At 48.4% G+C, this 13,855-nt stretch overlaps 1 protein-coding gene across 5 annotated transcripts; it reads left to right on the top strand.

Annotated features, from left to right (window-relative positions):
- The first annotated feature begins 907 nt into the window (after window positions 1-907).
- On the top strand, window positions 908-10,282 carry PIGV (phosphatidylinositol glycan anchor biosynthesis class V). 5 transcript variants are annotated; one of them, XM_025278668.3, is made up of 5 exons: window positions 908-1,324; window positions 1,898-1,977; window positions 3,679-3,813; window positions 6,857-7,978; window positions 9,477-10,282. In XM_025278668.3, exons 3-5 carry the CDS (start codon window positions 3,736-3,738, stop codon window positions 9,756-9,758), a joined length of 1,482 nt encoding a protein of 493 aa, XP_025134453.2. In that variant the 5' UTR covers window positions 908-1,324; window positions 1,898-1,977; window positions 3,679-3,735; the 3' UTR covers window positions 9,759-10,282. The 5 variants fall into 5 exon arrangements, with proteins under 5 accessions (XP_025134453.2, XP_006055526.2, XP_025134452.2 ...); XM_006055464.4 differs by having other exon boundaries at window positions 908-1,354; XM_025278667.3 differs by having other exon boundaries at window positions 908-1,354; window positions 1,893-1,977.
- The last annotated feature ends 3,573 nt before the right edge of the window (window positions 10,283-13,855 follow it).

Raw genomic sequence — 13,855 nt, 5'->3', positions numbered from 1 at the left:
CCAGACCCTAGCTTCGTTTGGAGGGCAGATAACTGAAACCACAAAGGGCTCTGGAATCCTGAGAAACGAGAAATCCACCAACGGAGAAGGATTTATTATCTATTTCCTCTAAGGAGGGTGCAAAGTTGTTCTAACAGTTTCCGTTACAGGGGTACCAACTGGCCGCTCCTCCCTAACAGACGGTTTTGTTGAGTTAGCTTCTTTTTTCTTCTTTTTTGGCCCCACTTCCTACGAGAGAAACGGCTTCAGTGAAGGAGAAAGGAGTCGTGGGGGGCGTTTCTCTTAAGTTTCCTTCACCACCCTCATTAGCCACCTGACTTGGGGCTGAGGACTGAAGCAGGACAGAAGGTCCCTAGAAGCCGGAGGAGGGGAAAGTCCGGGGGAACCCCCACTTGCTTCACACCCAAGATGCGGGGTGCCGCTGCTGGCCACAGAAACCCCAAGAAAGCTTTTCTTTCTACTCAAACTACAGCTATTGTGTGCCAGGCCCTGTCCTGAGCTGTTCTTGCCTGACAGGAGGGAAAATGCGGCTCTGGCTTCAGTGAAGAGGCCGCAGGGCAGCCCCCAACTCCGAGGGCCTCGGCCCTCAAGGGGACTTATGGATGTTTGAGGGGTGGTTCGAACTGGGCCAAGAGCACCGACGCTGAGACAGCAGCCCTGCAGGACTAACTGAAGGCGGGGGGAAGGGGCTGGCGGAGCGGGGACTCCTCAGGTGTCGCCAAGGCAGAGGGGCGCTGAGTTGAGGGGCTACGCCGTCCCCGCCCCGCTCTCCCGGAATCAACATGGCCGCTGCGGAGGGGGGCGGGGCAGCTCCGACTCCCGGCCGGAGCGGGGCGGGGCCGCCATCCGCGGCGCCAGTGCGCAGGCGCGCCCGCTCGGAGCCCCGGATGGAGGAGCTAAGGTTCGGGCCCCGCCTGGGAGGTTGAGACCCGCCGGCGCTGGGGGTCCGGCGCCAGCTTCGGAGCCTAGGAGTTTTGAGGGCGGGGGAGGGAAGTCGTCAAACGGAGGCCGAGGGAAATGAGGCGGAGGCCGCCGAGAAGCGAGGAGCCCCGCCCCCTCCGCCATAGCGGCCTCCCAGTGCCGCCCCTTCCTTTACAGCCTCCCGCCCTCCCCTGCCTTCCGGTCGTAGGCCGGGCCAGGCGTCGCCAGCCCCCTCCGGAGTAACCTCTGAGCCGTGGCCCTTTGGGGAGAAGAGATGCCCAATCTCTGCTTGGGACTCTTGTCGAAAAGGAAACGGCTGGAAAGGGCTTCGGACCCGGGTGGGCGGCAGAAGGCGGCCCCTGAAGCCGGCGGCCAGCAAGGCTTCTGGTCCCGAGGACCCTGGGTCCGAACAACACCCCTCGCCCCCGAGGATGTTAGTCTTACCCAAAGGGTCCAGGGCTCCGATTCAACAGGTTTTCCTGTCTGCTCAGATGGGACCCTCCCTGCCCTAAGCATACAAGAGCATGCGCTGTCATCTGACAAGTACTGAGCTTGGAGTTGGGAGATACTGGTTCTGAAAGAGCGCATCCGCTTTGGCAGGAGTGAGGGCTGGTGGAAAAGACTGATGTTTCAGACAGAAAAAAAAAAAGAGACATTCTCCTTAAATATATCCTTGGGTGTGCCACTTGATCCTAGTGAGCCTCAGTTTCCACATCTGTAGAATGGCGATGGTAATTACACAGGGTCTAATGAGCTCTCTGTGTAAAAACTCTGGAGAGTTTTTATTACTCACTTCCCTGGGGCATATTTATCTCAAGAGAAAAGAGTAAAACTAGTTGCTCTGAAAGTGTCCTACCAGTTCAGAGTCTGCTTTCGTAAAGGGGTTGTTGGGAAGTGAGGGCCGCAATTAGCTGAGAGGGCGAGCTCACTGGCTTTATTCTTGTTTTCACTTGGTTTGCCTGCAAACTAAGTGTAGGCTACACGTCTTCTGTGCTCGCTGGGTCTAGAGCTTGAGTCTCGAGAGACGAAGAATGGAAGCCTGGTGAAGAGGCAGAGGTGGGTTATGTGCTTTTCTGTTCCCGACTCTTCTGCATGTGGGTGGGAAGTGAAGGAAGGGAAAAAGTGAATTCATCCTAGGATAAAGAACCAGCGGCCGTGTAAGTTTGGCTGTTCTTGTTTCTACGATTCCTCTCGATTCAGCGAGTCAGATACTGGCAATGTTGGGTAGATTCACAAACTACCGCTGTTCTCTGGGGATTTCGAAAGCTTGCCTTTGAACTGAATTTTGATGAGCAAACCGGTGTGGCGTTGGTGGCCCCTCCCTTCCTCCAGGCCTCCTGGTGATGGAGTAATCAACAGGCGCCCCCTTGTGCTGAAGAAAGAGAACTGTTGCTTCTGCAGAAATTGTATTTTCCTGTGGCTTCTGTGACTTTGTTTTGCTCTCAACGTGAGATATGGTGGGAGGAGTACTTGGAGCAGAGATTTTGTTTCCAGAGCCAGTGAACTGGTTGAAGCCATATCCAGTTCCTGCCACTTCCACTGAATCAGAACACAGGTTTAATGTGCCTGTGTGTAATGCGAGGCCCTGGAAGGGTGGTTGGGAACAAGATAGACAAAGCCCCTGCTCTCATAAACAACTTAAATAAGCAATAACTATAAAGACGACAAGGGAGAGGGTAATGAGAGCGTATCACATAGTCTAGTGAGGGTCACAGAATTCCAGAAACAAGTGATACTTAAAGGTTTGGCGTTAGGAAAGTCTTCCAGCCCTCCCTCTTAATTTCTCAGTTTAAGTACAATATTTTTCCTTTAGGGTTAGTTCTTCACCCCAAGTTGGTGAGTTGCCTCTGATGCTCCTGCCCTCCCTTCTGATTTCTGACTGGTTCTGTAAGAACCATTGCTACTTCTGTGAACCCAAGGAATTGTGTTTAAAAAACAAAAAGCCATAAAGTGCATTCCTTCCCTCAGAATGGCTTTGCCGTTGTTTATACATTGCTGCCATTCCAATGAAGGGATGGGAAATAACAGTTTCTCCATCTGTAGTAGTCGACTTTGTCGTCCCTCTCAGTTTGTTTTAGCAATATGAGCTGGCTGAAGTCCTGCTGAGTGGTGGTTTTCTTTTCCTTCTCCACTTAATTTAACAGACCAACTGAACACACATCAGAGAGCTTAACTAGAGTGTGTAGTCATTATGGTCTTCCAGTTCAGTTCTATGCCCCACTTTTGGGACTCTGGTTTGGGACCTAGTGTATTATTCTGGGCAAGAGGGAAAGGGCACACACCAAATAATAGCAACCGCAGTGTAGATTTGGTAGTGCTTTTTTCACACTTCAGCCCATTTCACCATCATGACAATTTCATGAAACAGACAAAAAGAGTTCAATCTCACTTACACCTAGAGAACTGAAGCTGAGAAGAACAAAATGAAAACTTATGAACGAGAAAGTCAGGACTTGAACCCAGGCCTTTAGTTCCCGCACAGGGGCTCTCAACAGGCTTTTAAAGGTTTTCTGTGAGCTTAGCTTTCCAGCTTCCTGCCTAGAGGAAATGTGGAACTTCCCCTATAAGAATACAGTGCTTCAGAGTGATGGGAGGCAGTCCCATCTGCCTTTAAGATGCTTTTTCTTCATCTAGGAGGTTAGGTGGTTAAGTTTGCCATAATAATGCTGAAGCAGGAGGGTGTTTCTATGAAGAATGCTTTCAAGAATTTACTTTCTGCCCATGTGTGACATTTCCTCTTTGGATTTTGGTGTTTAGAAGCCTGAGGGAGCTCAGCCCTGGCAGCAGGCCCCCTGAGTTCCTGGTGGTGAGAGGATGTGGCCCCTGGACCCATCCCGGAAGGAGGTCCTGGGGTTTGCAGTCAGCTGCCGTGTCCTGACTCTGGTGCTGCAGGTCAGTCTCTGATCTTTTGTCCCAAACATGCCGTTGCCACATGACTGAGCTAGATGCTAAGAATAGGCCTCATCTTTGGGTTTCCCAGATGTGCCCCTCCACGTGGTAAGAACTCTAGAGACCTAGACCACATAGCTGAAAAGTGGACAGACTCTTAGAAATGATCTATTAATCTCTTACACACATGAAATGGCTGAGGCCCAGAAAGGTTCAATGGCCTCCTTAAAGTCACAAGACAAGTTAGAAAAGGGCTAGAATCATACCCCAGGTTTCCTTACCCCTGGGCTAGTGATCTTTCCACCAGACCATGATATTCTGTAACCTGATGCCTTTACCCTGGGTCCCCAACCAGGAGGCTGAGCACAGTATCAGTCAGTTGAGTGAAAGAGAGGGGGCACTGTCCTGCGACCATCTGTGTTTATCTGTTTAGTCATCAGTGTCTTCTACTCTTTCCCTAGCTGTGTCCCCTTCCTGTCTCACCCACACACAACCTCCAATGCATTCTGCAACACCCTTTCCCTTCCACGGCTGCCCTTGATAGATATTTTAATCCGATTTCAGGTATATATGAACTATATATGGTGCCTAGCACAGTACCCACTGCTTGTCGGTCCACAGTATCTATTATTGTTGAATGTACATCAGCAGCCTAGGGATGTTCTGTCAACATATTCTGTGTGCCTTTCATCACAAGCACATTCTCTCTGAGGCTCATAGCTGGTTCCTTTGTGGAAAACTCCTTTCCGCTCTCCTCCCCAACTCTATGTGGCGTAACAGGCTCTGCTAGGTCCCAGGTTTAGTTAAAAGGGTCTTCAGCTTGGAGCCGAGGACTGTTCCCTGTGACTGTCAGTCCTGTCCCACTTTTTTCACTGTTCAAAGTGGCCTAGTAAAGATATTGACCAAAAAAGGAAAGAGCCTTAAAAATGAGGTTGTACTCCTGTGGCCAGGCTTGGGAAAACTGACTTGATGATGGCTTTGAACCAGCATCATCTGAGTGATTGGCAGAACTAAAGAAGCAGTGCTGTGACTGGATGGCACCTGGGATAGGGTACCAGGAAGCGGGGGTTCTAATTCAGGTGGTGATTTGGAAACAAGCATGTTTCCTCTGTGCTGTTCACTCAGCCACCAAATTCTATTAAGTTCCTGCTCTGTTCAAAGAATTGCTAGGTGGGAGTATAAAAAGTCACGATCTCTTTCCTCTTAAGTAGCTGACAGTCTAATGGGGAAAAACACATTTAATAATAATGCTATTTCATTGTCCTCCCCTTCCCCACTGGCAGCTTTAAAACCCTGCCATCAGGTTATAGCCCCAGTTACCCCTCATTGTTTCTGTCATCTCTGCTAGTGACAGCTCATTCTTCCTCATTCCTTGAAGGTTTTAGCTCCTGATTCACTCTTGCTCTTTCCAGCATTACTGTATGTTTCTTGGTGGTTTCAATATTAATAAAGCTGATACATCTAACCACTATCTCCTGTCTTTCCAGTTTACTCCCTCAGGACTTAGCCATCGATTCTAGCTCTGTTTCCCTGTCCCTCACTTACCTCGTGGCTTCAGCTCCCCTTCTTACCCAGCTTAGAGTCCATGGTCTACAATGCATACATGTACAACTCACTTGCTCCCTTCTTCCTGTCTTAATCACAAGACAAAAGCCCAACCTTGATTAAATTCAATTCCATGTGTACTCTGCGCCTGCATCTGCTCAGAGAAAAGCGTACAACTCTGTTAACTAGTCTCTTTTTAAATTCAGTACCATTAACCCAAGTGAGTCCTTAGTGCTGCCTGGCAATCTTAGTGTATTTCCCTGGTCCAGTCCCTACGTATTCTCTAAATTTTTCTGCCTATCAGAATCACCTGGGAGAGCTAAAAACAACCTAAATGCCCAGGCTGTACCCCATACTGGTTAAATCATTAATGTTGTGGAGCAGAGGAAAAGCCCAGGCATATTGTATTTGAAAATCCAGTGCACAGGCTATTTTGAGAGCTGGGGTCAGAAATTACTTACTTTACACATTTTTCTTACTTCCTCAAGTCTCTAGCACCTTTTCTCTAGTTTGTTTTCCTGAATGAAAATTCAGAAAAATAGAAGCAATAAGAAGCAACCTTCTGAATACTTCCTCCACAGCCATCCACAAACCTACATTTGCACCTCTGCACCCTCACTGCTGAGGGCGGGGTGAACTGTCTGTCTTCTCTAAACTAAGGTCAGCTCCTGCACTTTCGTAGCACATTCCATGCCCTTTTGCTTGCTCCATCAATGCTCCCTTTCTCACTCGAGTACACAGTGGTTTCCATTCTGCTGGATTATTCCCATTGGCAAACAAATGCCTCCCACTTAAAAAAAAAAGATTTCTCTTGACCCCACAATGTCATTCCCCTACTATCCCATCTCTGCTCCCCTTTACAGCAAAAATCCTCCAAATAATTGTCTGTATCTACTGTTTCCCTTCTCCCTTTCTCTATTGAACCCAGTCTAGGCAGTCTGCTCTCTCCTCCACTTCAGTGAAATAGCTCTCGTCATAGTCACTGGTGACCTTCACTGGATTGCTAAATCCAGTGGTCAGTTTCAGTTCCCATCTTACTTGACCTGTCAACCACATTTAACAGAGCCGATCACTCCTTTGCTTTGCTTGGTTCTATGACACTGTGCTCTCCTGATTCCTACCTACCTCACTGACCCTTCCTTCTTTACCGTTATTGCTGGAGCCTCACTCTCTTTGGGCCTCTAAATGTGGCATGTCCAGGACCCAATCTTCAGAGCTCTTCTTTTCTGTATCTGCTCTTCTTCCCTGGGTGATATCATTCAGTCTACACCTTTTAATACTATCCATCCACTTATGACTTCCGAATTTATATCTCCACCCCTGATGGTTCTCCTCACCCTCAAGATTCATATGTATCACTGCCTCATTGACCACTACACTGGAACGTCTACTTCAAACTGAACTCGTGAGTCTTCCCCAACGTGTCTTTTCTTCCTCATTTTATTAAATGGTAGTTCTTCCACTTGCTCAACCAAAGTACTAGTTCTTCTTCATCCCACAGGCTCTCTTCAATGCCATCATCCCAGACCATCGTGCAGAAGCCTTCTCTCCTCCTCGCCTCGCCCCCTCTGGCTCTGCAGACCAACTCGTGGAAGGTCTTCTGGGCGGCCTATCTCACTGGGACGCTGAACACTTCCTGTTCATTGCCGAGCACGGCTATCTGTATGAGCACAGCTTTGCCTTCTTCCCTGGTTTCCCCCTGGTCCTGTTGCTGGGGGCTGAATTGCTGAGACCCCTGTGGGGGTTACTGAACCTACGGAGTTGCCTGCTCATCTCAGTAGCGCTGCTCAATTCCTTGTTTTCCGCGCTGGCTGCACTTGCGCTTCACGACCTGGGCTGTTTGGTTTTGCGCTGTCCCCGCCAGGCCTTTTATGGAGCACTGCTCTTCTGCCTCAGCCCCGCCAATGTCTTCCTGACTGCTGGTTACTCAGAAGCTTTATTTGCTCTCCTGACATTCAGCGCCATGGGGCAGCTGGAAAGGGGCCAAAGCTGGACTAGTGGACTCTTTTTTACCCTTGCCACTGGTGTGCGCTCCAATGGGCTAGTCAACATTGGCTTCCTCATACATTCTCAGTGCCAAGGCTTTTTCTCATCTCTCATGGTGCAGAATGCTCTGAGACAGCTCTTGAAGCTGATGGGCTCTGTGTTCCTGTCAGTGTTCACACTCGGCTTTCCCTTTGCCCTCTTTCAGTATTATGCCTATACCCAGTTCTGTCTGCCAGGCTCAGCCCACCCCATTCCTCAGCCCTTGCTGCAATTAGCTGTAGACCAGGGCTACCGAACTGCAGAGGGAAACAAGCCACCTTGGTGCTCCTGGGGACTTCCCCTAATATACAGCTACATCCAGGATGTCTATTGGAATGTTGGCTTTTTGAGATACTATGAACTCAAGCAGGTGCCCAATTTTCTACTGGCTGCACCGATGGCTATATTGGTTGCCTGGGCAACTTGGACATACGTGACCACCCACCCTTGGCTCTTCCTTACACTTGGGATGCAAAGGAGCAAGAACAAAAAGACCCTGGAGAAGCCTGAACCTGGATTCCTCAGTCCTCGGGTGTTTGTGTACCTGGTCCACGCTGCAGCGCTGCTGCTGTTTGGCAGTCTGTGCATGCATGTTCAGGTGAGGGGACTCCTGGCTGGGAACAGGTGTGAACATAGGCCAAACCCGCTGGTCAGGAACAGGCAAGACAGCTGACTTCTTCCATTTGAGTGACCTGTACCTAATTTATTCATTCAACTACTATTTGGGGGTGTTTTTATTGTGAGTCCCTGGGTCAGACCACTAAGGATAGAACATGAATAAGATAAGATTGCTGCCCTAGTGGGTCTTGTGGTCAAAATGGAGAGGCAGACATTTAACAAGTAAAACCACAGTATAGCGGAATGGAAGAGGAGATCCTTTTGAGATAAAGCATTGTGGAAGCACAGAAGAAACAGTAGTCAGCTGTCCAAGGAGGTGAGAAGGGCGTCATGTGTAGGCTGGGTCCTGAAGAGTAAGAAGGAATTCCGTTTAAGAAGCAGAGGATGAGCGCTCTGGCAGATGGAAGGGCATGGGTGAGAGTCCTAAAAGGACCTGATCTGACTGAGTTATAGGGATGAGCACAGAGGATGCCTCTGGGACCTTCCTCTAACATACAACTGTACCTGGAATGTCTCCTTGAATGCCAACTTTCTGAGGTACTCTGAGCTCTGGCAGGGGCTCTGTTTTCGGAGGGGACGTCTTGTGCGGTATTCGGTCAGTGGTGAGGATGGAGAGAGATGGGAAGGGTTTGATTGTATGTCCGATTGTTTTTGTTCCTGGTTGTGACCTCAGGTCAGCATGACTCCGGGGCAGTCTTTTGGTCTCCATACTGGTCATTCTTCAGCAGTTTCTGCCTCTTGGAGGTGCACATTGGCTGTCTTTAAAGTTCTCCGAGCTATATGAATAAGAGGCACAGGGGAAATAGAAAGTAGCATTCTGTGTTTGTAGCCAGGTTAGCTACTGGAGTGAATGCCAGCAAAGCTTAGAGTTTCCAGAGATGAGGGAGACCATTTGGAGACCTGGCTTTGGACTCCCCGAGGGGCCGTGTTGAACCACAGGATCCCCTGCCCTTTTCCTTCTGCTTTACCATCCCCAGGGCATGAGAGAACCGCTTCAGGTTCCCAGAGCCCCAGGGGCAGCCTAGAGCTTAATATTTATTTATTTATTTGGCTGCATCAGGTGTGAGTTGCAGCACTCGGGATCTTTAGTTGTGGCATGTGGGATCTAGTTCCCTGACCAGGGATCGAACCCAGGCCCCCTGCATTTGAAGCCCCAGGGAGGTCCCCAGCCTAGAGTTTAGAGTCCTGGTCCTGGGCTAAAAGTGGACCCCATGGAGTTTTTAGTATTGATTGGACCATTATTGTGGTAATTAGTCTGTAGCTATGTTTACTTGTAACATTGCAGTCACCTGGCTGGTGTTATACACAGCTTTATAAGGCAGATCCTAAGCTCTGCTGAATGAATATCTTTTCCAGTATAATACATTCCTAGTCTGGGAGCTATAGTTTACCCAGAAGCAGGGAGGTCCCAGGCTTATCCCATTTGAGACAGTGACATTCCAGTAAATGTGTGGATTTTCCCCCTCTTATGATTCCAGGTTCTCACCAGGTTTTTATGCTCCTCCACTCCTATTGTGTACTGGTTTTCAGCTCACTTGCTTCTGGATCAAGAACCGCTGCTGAGATCCCTAGAGGCTGTGCCTGGGAAGCCTCCTGCTGGGGACCCTCCACCAGGACAAAAGGGCCCCAGAAACTCTATCATGGGACTCTTGTACAACTGGAAAACTTGTTCTCTGGTCACACGATGCATTCTAGGCTACTTCGTGACTTACTGGCTCTTGGGACTACTCCTCCATTGCAACTGGCTGCCTTGGACATAACCTGGAGACCTAGGGGACAGGCCTGAAGCAGACATAACCAGGATCTGAAAGTACAAATACACTCTGGGGCTGCCTGTGCTCCCTGGAATCCCTACTCTGTCCATTAGAACCTCTCTCTCTAGCTGAACGTTGGTTAGGAATGGAAAAAGTGAAAGCCTCTAGAGAGCCCTTTCTGGTCCTTGCTGTGGCAAATTTTAGAGTAGTAACTGTTTTCTCTATAAAGGAAGAAGTCTTATTCCAGATCTATGTTGTCAGTCAACCTTAGCAGAGATAGTCTTAAACTTACCACCTACCCACATGTAAATTTAAATATCAGTTTCATAAAAGGCTCTAGCTGACAAGCTGGTCATAGTCCACAGAGTGATGATGGAGGCCCGAACAGTGTAGCAGCGATAGTAAGTAAAATGGGACCATCTTTTCTAAATGGGATGTTGTTTCTGATGAGTTTTTTCATGATTTGTTCACTTATTTATATGAAAAATCTTACAAAGATATGCAAATTAAACTTCTGTTTATATCTGTAATGAATTACCTTTTTATTTTTATTACTTGTATAGGCTTGCAGGACCTTAGTTCCCCTAGCAGGGATTAAACCCGGGCTCCTGCAGTGAAAGCACTAACCTGGACTGCCAGGGAAATCCCATAAATTATCTTTCAAAAAAACAATACAGGACTTCCCTTTGGTGCAATGATTAAGAATTCGCCTGCCAATGTAGGGGGGCACAGGTTCGATCCCTGGTCCGGGAAGATTCCCACATGCCATGGGTCAGCTGAGCCTGTGAACCACAACTGCTGAGCCCACGTGCAGCAACTACTGAAGGCCGTGTGCAGCCTGAGCAGCCACCGCAGTGAGAAGCCTGTGCACTGCCATGAAGAGTAGCCCCTGCTCACTGCAACTAGAGCAAGCCCACAGATAGCACCGAAGACCCAGTGCAGCCAGAAATAATTTTAAAAATAAAGATTTTAAAAATAATAACACAAATTAAGGGCTGAGACCCTGCCACATGCTCTGCATCAAGTTATTTGCAGGGGAAGTCATGGTAAGAGCACTGCATGAGGAGGCAGAAGGCCTAGTCCTGGTCCCTCAGGAAACCCCACTCACCAGCTGCGTGCCAGGAAGAGTTTCCTGAGCCTCAGTTACCTCTTCTGAAACTAAGGGGAAACTATTAGCTTACTGGAGAAAAATACCCAGTTCTCCTGTTCTCAGGACTTAGAAGAAACTCGCCCTCTTCTCAGGTGCAACTCTGAGGAGTAACTTGAGTGACCTTTCCTTTGAATGAGGAAAAGCACTGACATTGGCAACTAAGGCTCCTGTCGTGTGTTAGTAAACCTGCCCAAGGCGACTAGATGTTCAGCTCGGTGAGTGGTGACTGGTTTTCCTGCTTCCCGAGTGCTTGTGCTTTATTAGCAGACAAGGATCAGAGGAACCGTCACAGCAGCAGGAATTGATCAATGGTAGGTAAGTCCAGGGTTGAATGAAATGGTATCTTCTGGCCCCCGTTTGGTTATGGGCCTGTCTGTGTAATTGTAGTAAAAACCTTGATCCCTGCTGAGCTGCTTTTTCTCCTTCTTTGAGCCAGGTAAGAGGTTCTGCATCATCACCACTTGTTCCCCATTTGAACCAAAAATTCCAGCAAGCAGAAACTTCAAAATAGATGGATAAGCAGCTTCTGGAGAGCCCTGTGAGAATTAGAATTATGACACACTCCCTCTGACCATGACTGAAAGCTCAACTTGCCAGCTGAAGGGACGCTCCTGGCTGAGCCCCAGCACCCTCTGTTGGAGCTCCTAGTCAGCCTGTCCAATAAGCATTTCCCATCCATCGCCCCAGCTTTAGCACAGCTGAGAGAATTTGGTTCAGAGTCAAGTGCTTCTGAAAATGTACACACAGATCAGGACAGCCCTCTGCCTTCTGCCAAGACACCCGAGTGCCCTTCTTGGCAAAAATGATCACCCCTGCCCTAGTGTCCCTCCAGTTGGCAGAAACTGCTCCCTCTCTCCTCAGCAACAGCTGCAAGTCTGGGGCCTTCCACCCTGTGTGCAGAAGAGTTGAGGTCCTGAGTCAGCTCTTCACTGCAGAGGGAGAAGTACTAGGTAGTTTGCCCTCACGGATGCACCTCGCTGCCGCTTTTGGCGGGTAATCAGGACCGATTATTCCCCTACTGGAAGAGGTGACTCAGATTCCACAGGTTAGGGGGTGATTTCACTGCTTTGGCAGCCTCAGCTTAACCTTCACACTGGATCTCATCACCCCGGAAACAAATGATTTCAAGGACCAGAAACCCTTATAAATTGGAACCTCTCCTTCTCAACTAATGTCAAGGAATTAAATCACTCTGGTATTTTGCAAAGACCATTCTAGGTACAGTTGATCATAGAGGAGATAACTGAGAACATAGAGGAGATAACTGAGAACCCCAGCTAGGTGGACACACCTGGTGTGACCTGGGACGGACACCGTTTTCTCTCTGACCTTGGAGGGATCTAGTTGCTGTTCTCTAAGGAACTAAGGAATGGGCTGATTTTATGGCCAGCAGCTGTCTTTTTACTATCCTATTAACAGTCTTTAATAGTCTGGGAGAGGGACATGAAGGACCCAAGGCAGGAAGCTTCCTGTTTACCCTGAGGTCTAACAATGCTGCAGCTGGGTTGGGCGTCTACAATTTCAGAGAAAAGTCATTTCCTTCTGAGACCCAGCTAAAACAGAAACCAGACCCTTCGTGTACCTAGAAGTAGATGCTTTTTTGTTCTTTAATGAAAGTGGGAGGAGAAGGGAGTGTTTGACATGTCTTTACCAGCCTCCCTGGAAAAAAATAATCACTTTTCTTGACCTGACCCTCTCACCTTCATCTAAAACATGTAGTGTGTGCAGGCTTAGGGGATTTGAAACTGATTCTTTGAGCAATTGTTTAGTAATGCCTATTTTAGGGGAATAAGACTGGCGTGCCTCTTGTCCTCAAATAGCTGTTTGATAGTTTCTAGCAGAAACACAGGACCATTAATCAAGGGAAAGACTGATAAATTCTGGGGAATGGAGAGAGACTTAAAAACTTTTTGCTCTATATTTCTCCACTTGAACTTATTTGTGATGAGGATGAATTTTACTTAGGAAAGGGTAAGTGTGGTACAAGAATTGGTGGTGGTGTTTTAATCAGTCAGTTGTGTCTGTTGTGACGCCATGGACTGTAGCCTGCCAGGCTCCTCTGTCCATGGGATTCTCCAGGCAAGAATACTGGAGTGGGTAGCCATTCCCTTCTCCAGGGGATCTTCGCAACCCAGGGATCGAACCCACGTCTCCTGCATTGCAGGCAGATTCTTTACTGCTGAGCCACCAGGGAAGACCCCACATTACAGAGTTGCCGCTGCTGCTGCTACTAAGTTGCTTTAGTCATGTCCGACTCTATGAGACCCCAGAGACGGCAGCCCACCAGGCTCCCCCGTCCTTGGGATTCTCCAGGCAAGAACACTGGAGTGGGTTGCCATTTCCTTCTCCAATGCATGAAATCGAAAAGTGAAAGTGAAGTCGCTCAGTCGTGTCCGACTCCTAGTGACCCCATGGACTGCAGCCTACCAGGCTCCTCTGTCCATGGGATTTTCCAGGCAAGAGTACTGGAGTGGGGTGCCATTGCCTTCTCCGACATTACAGAGTTAGTACACTGTAAATTCACACAAGATGGAGGTCCTGCCCATCTTGAAATACTTGAAAAGACTTCACAAGGGATAGACTTTGATAGGATTTGAAAGTTAAGGCCAGAGAATGAGTGTAAGAAGCAGGAAACAGAACAGAACGAGGAGAGCTCAGTTTGAGTGGAACTTGAGGTGTGTCATTGTTGAGATCTAAGCCTTGAAACCCACAAGCTCAGCTCCACTGCGTAATGGCTGTGTAAAGGTGAGCAAGGTACTGAATCTCTAGGCCTCTGTTTACTCATCTGTAAAACGTGGATAACGCGATCTACCTCGTAGATATGAATAATAACATTGTCTGTCTCATAGGGTTGTTGTGCAAATTAAATGAAAAGGACTAACAAAAGAATAGCTGCATTTTGGACATGTTGAGTTTACAGTGCCATCAGCACATTCATATGCCAGGAAAGGTG

This window comes from Bubalus bubalis, chromosome 2 (assembly GCF_019923935.1).
Source record: "Bubalus bubalis isolate 160015118507 breed Murrah chromosome 2, NDDB_SH_1, whole genome shotgun sequence".
Classification (NCBI taxonomy): domain Eukaryota; kingdom Metazoa; phylum Chordata; class Mammalia; order Artiodactyla; family Bovidae; genus Bubalus; species Bubalus bubalis.
Note: the sequence above shows the minus strand (reverse complement) of the source record. Positions and strands in the feature narration are given on the sequence as shown.

Bases quoted from the DNA above. Each gene is read 5' to 3' on its own strand.
- PIGV (XM_025278668.3), top strand. From the start codon at position 3,736: ATGTGGCCCCTGGACCCATCCCGGAAGGAGGTCCTGGGGTTTGCAGTC. The intron at 3,814-6,856 runs GTCAGTCTCTGA...TTCATCCCACAG, and splicing joins TCCTGACTCTGGTGCTGCAG to GCTCTCTTCAATGCCATCAT. The intron at 7,979-9,476 runs GTGAGGGGACTC...TTATGATTCCAG, and splicing joins GTCTGTGCATGCATGTTCAG to GTTCTCACCAGGTTTTTATG.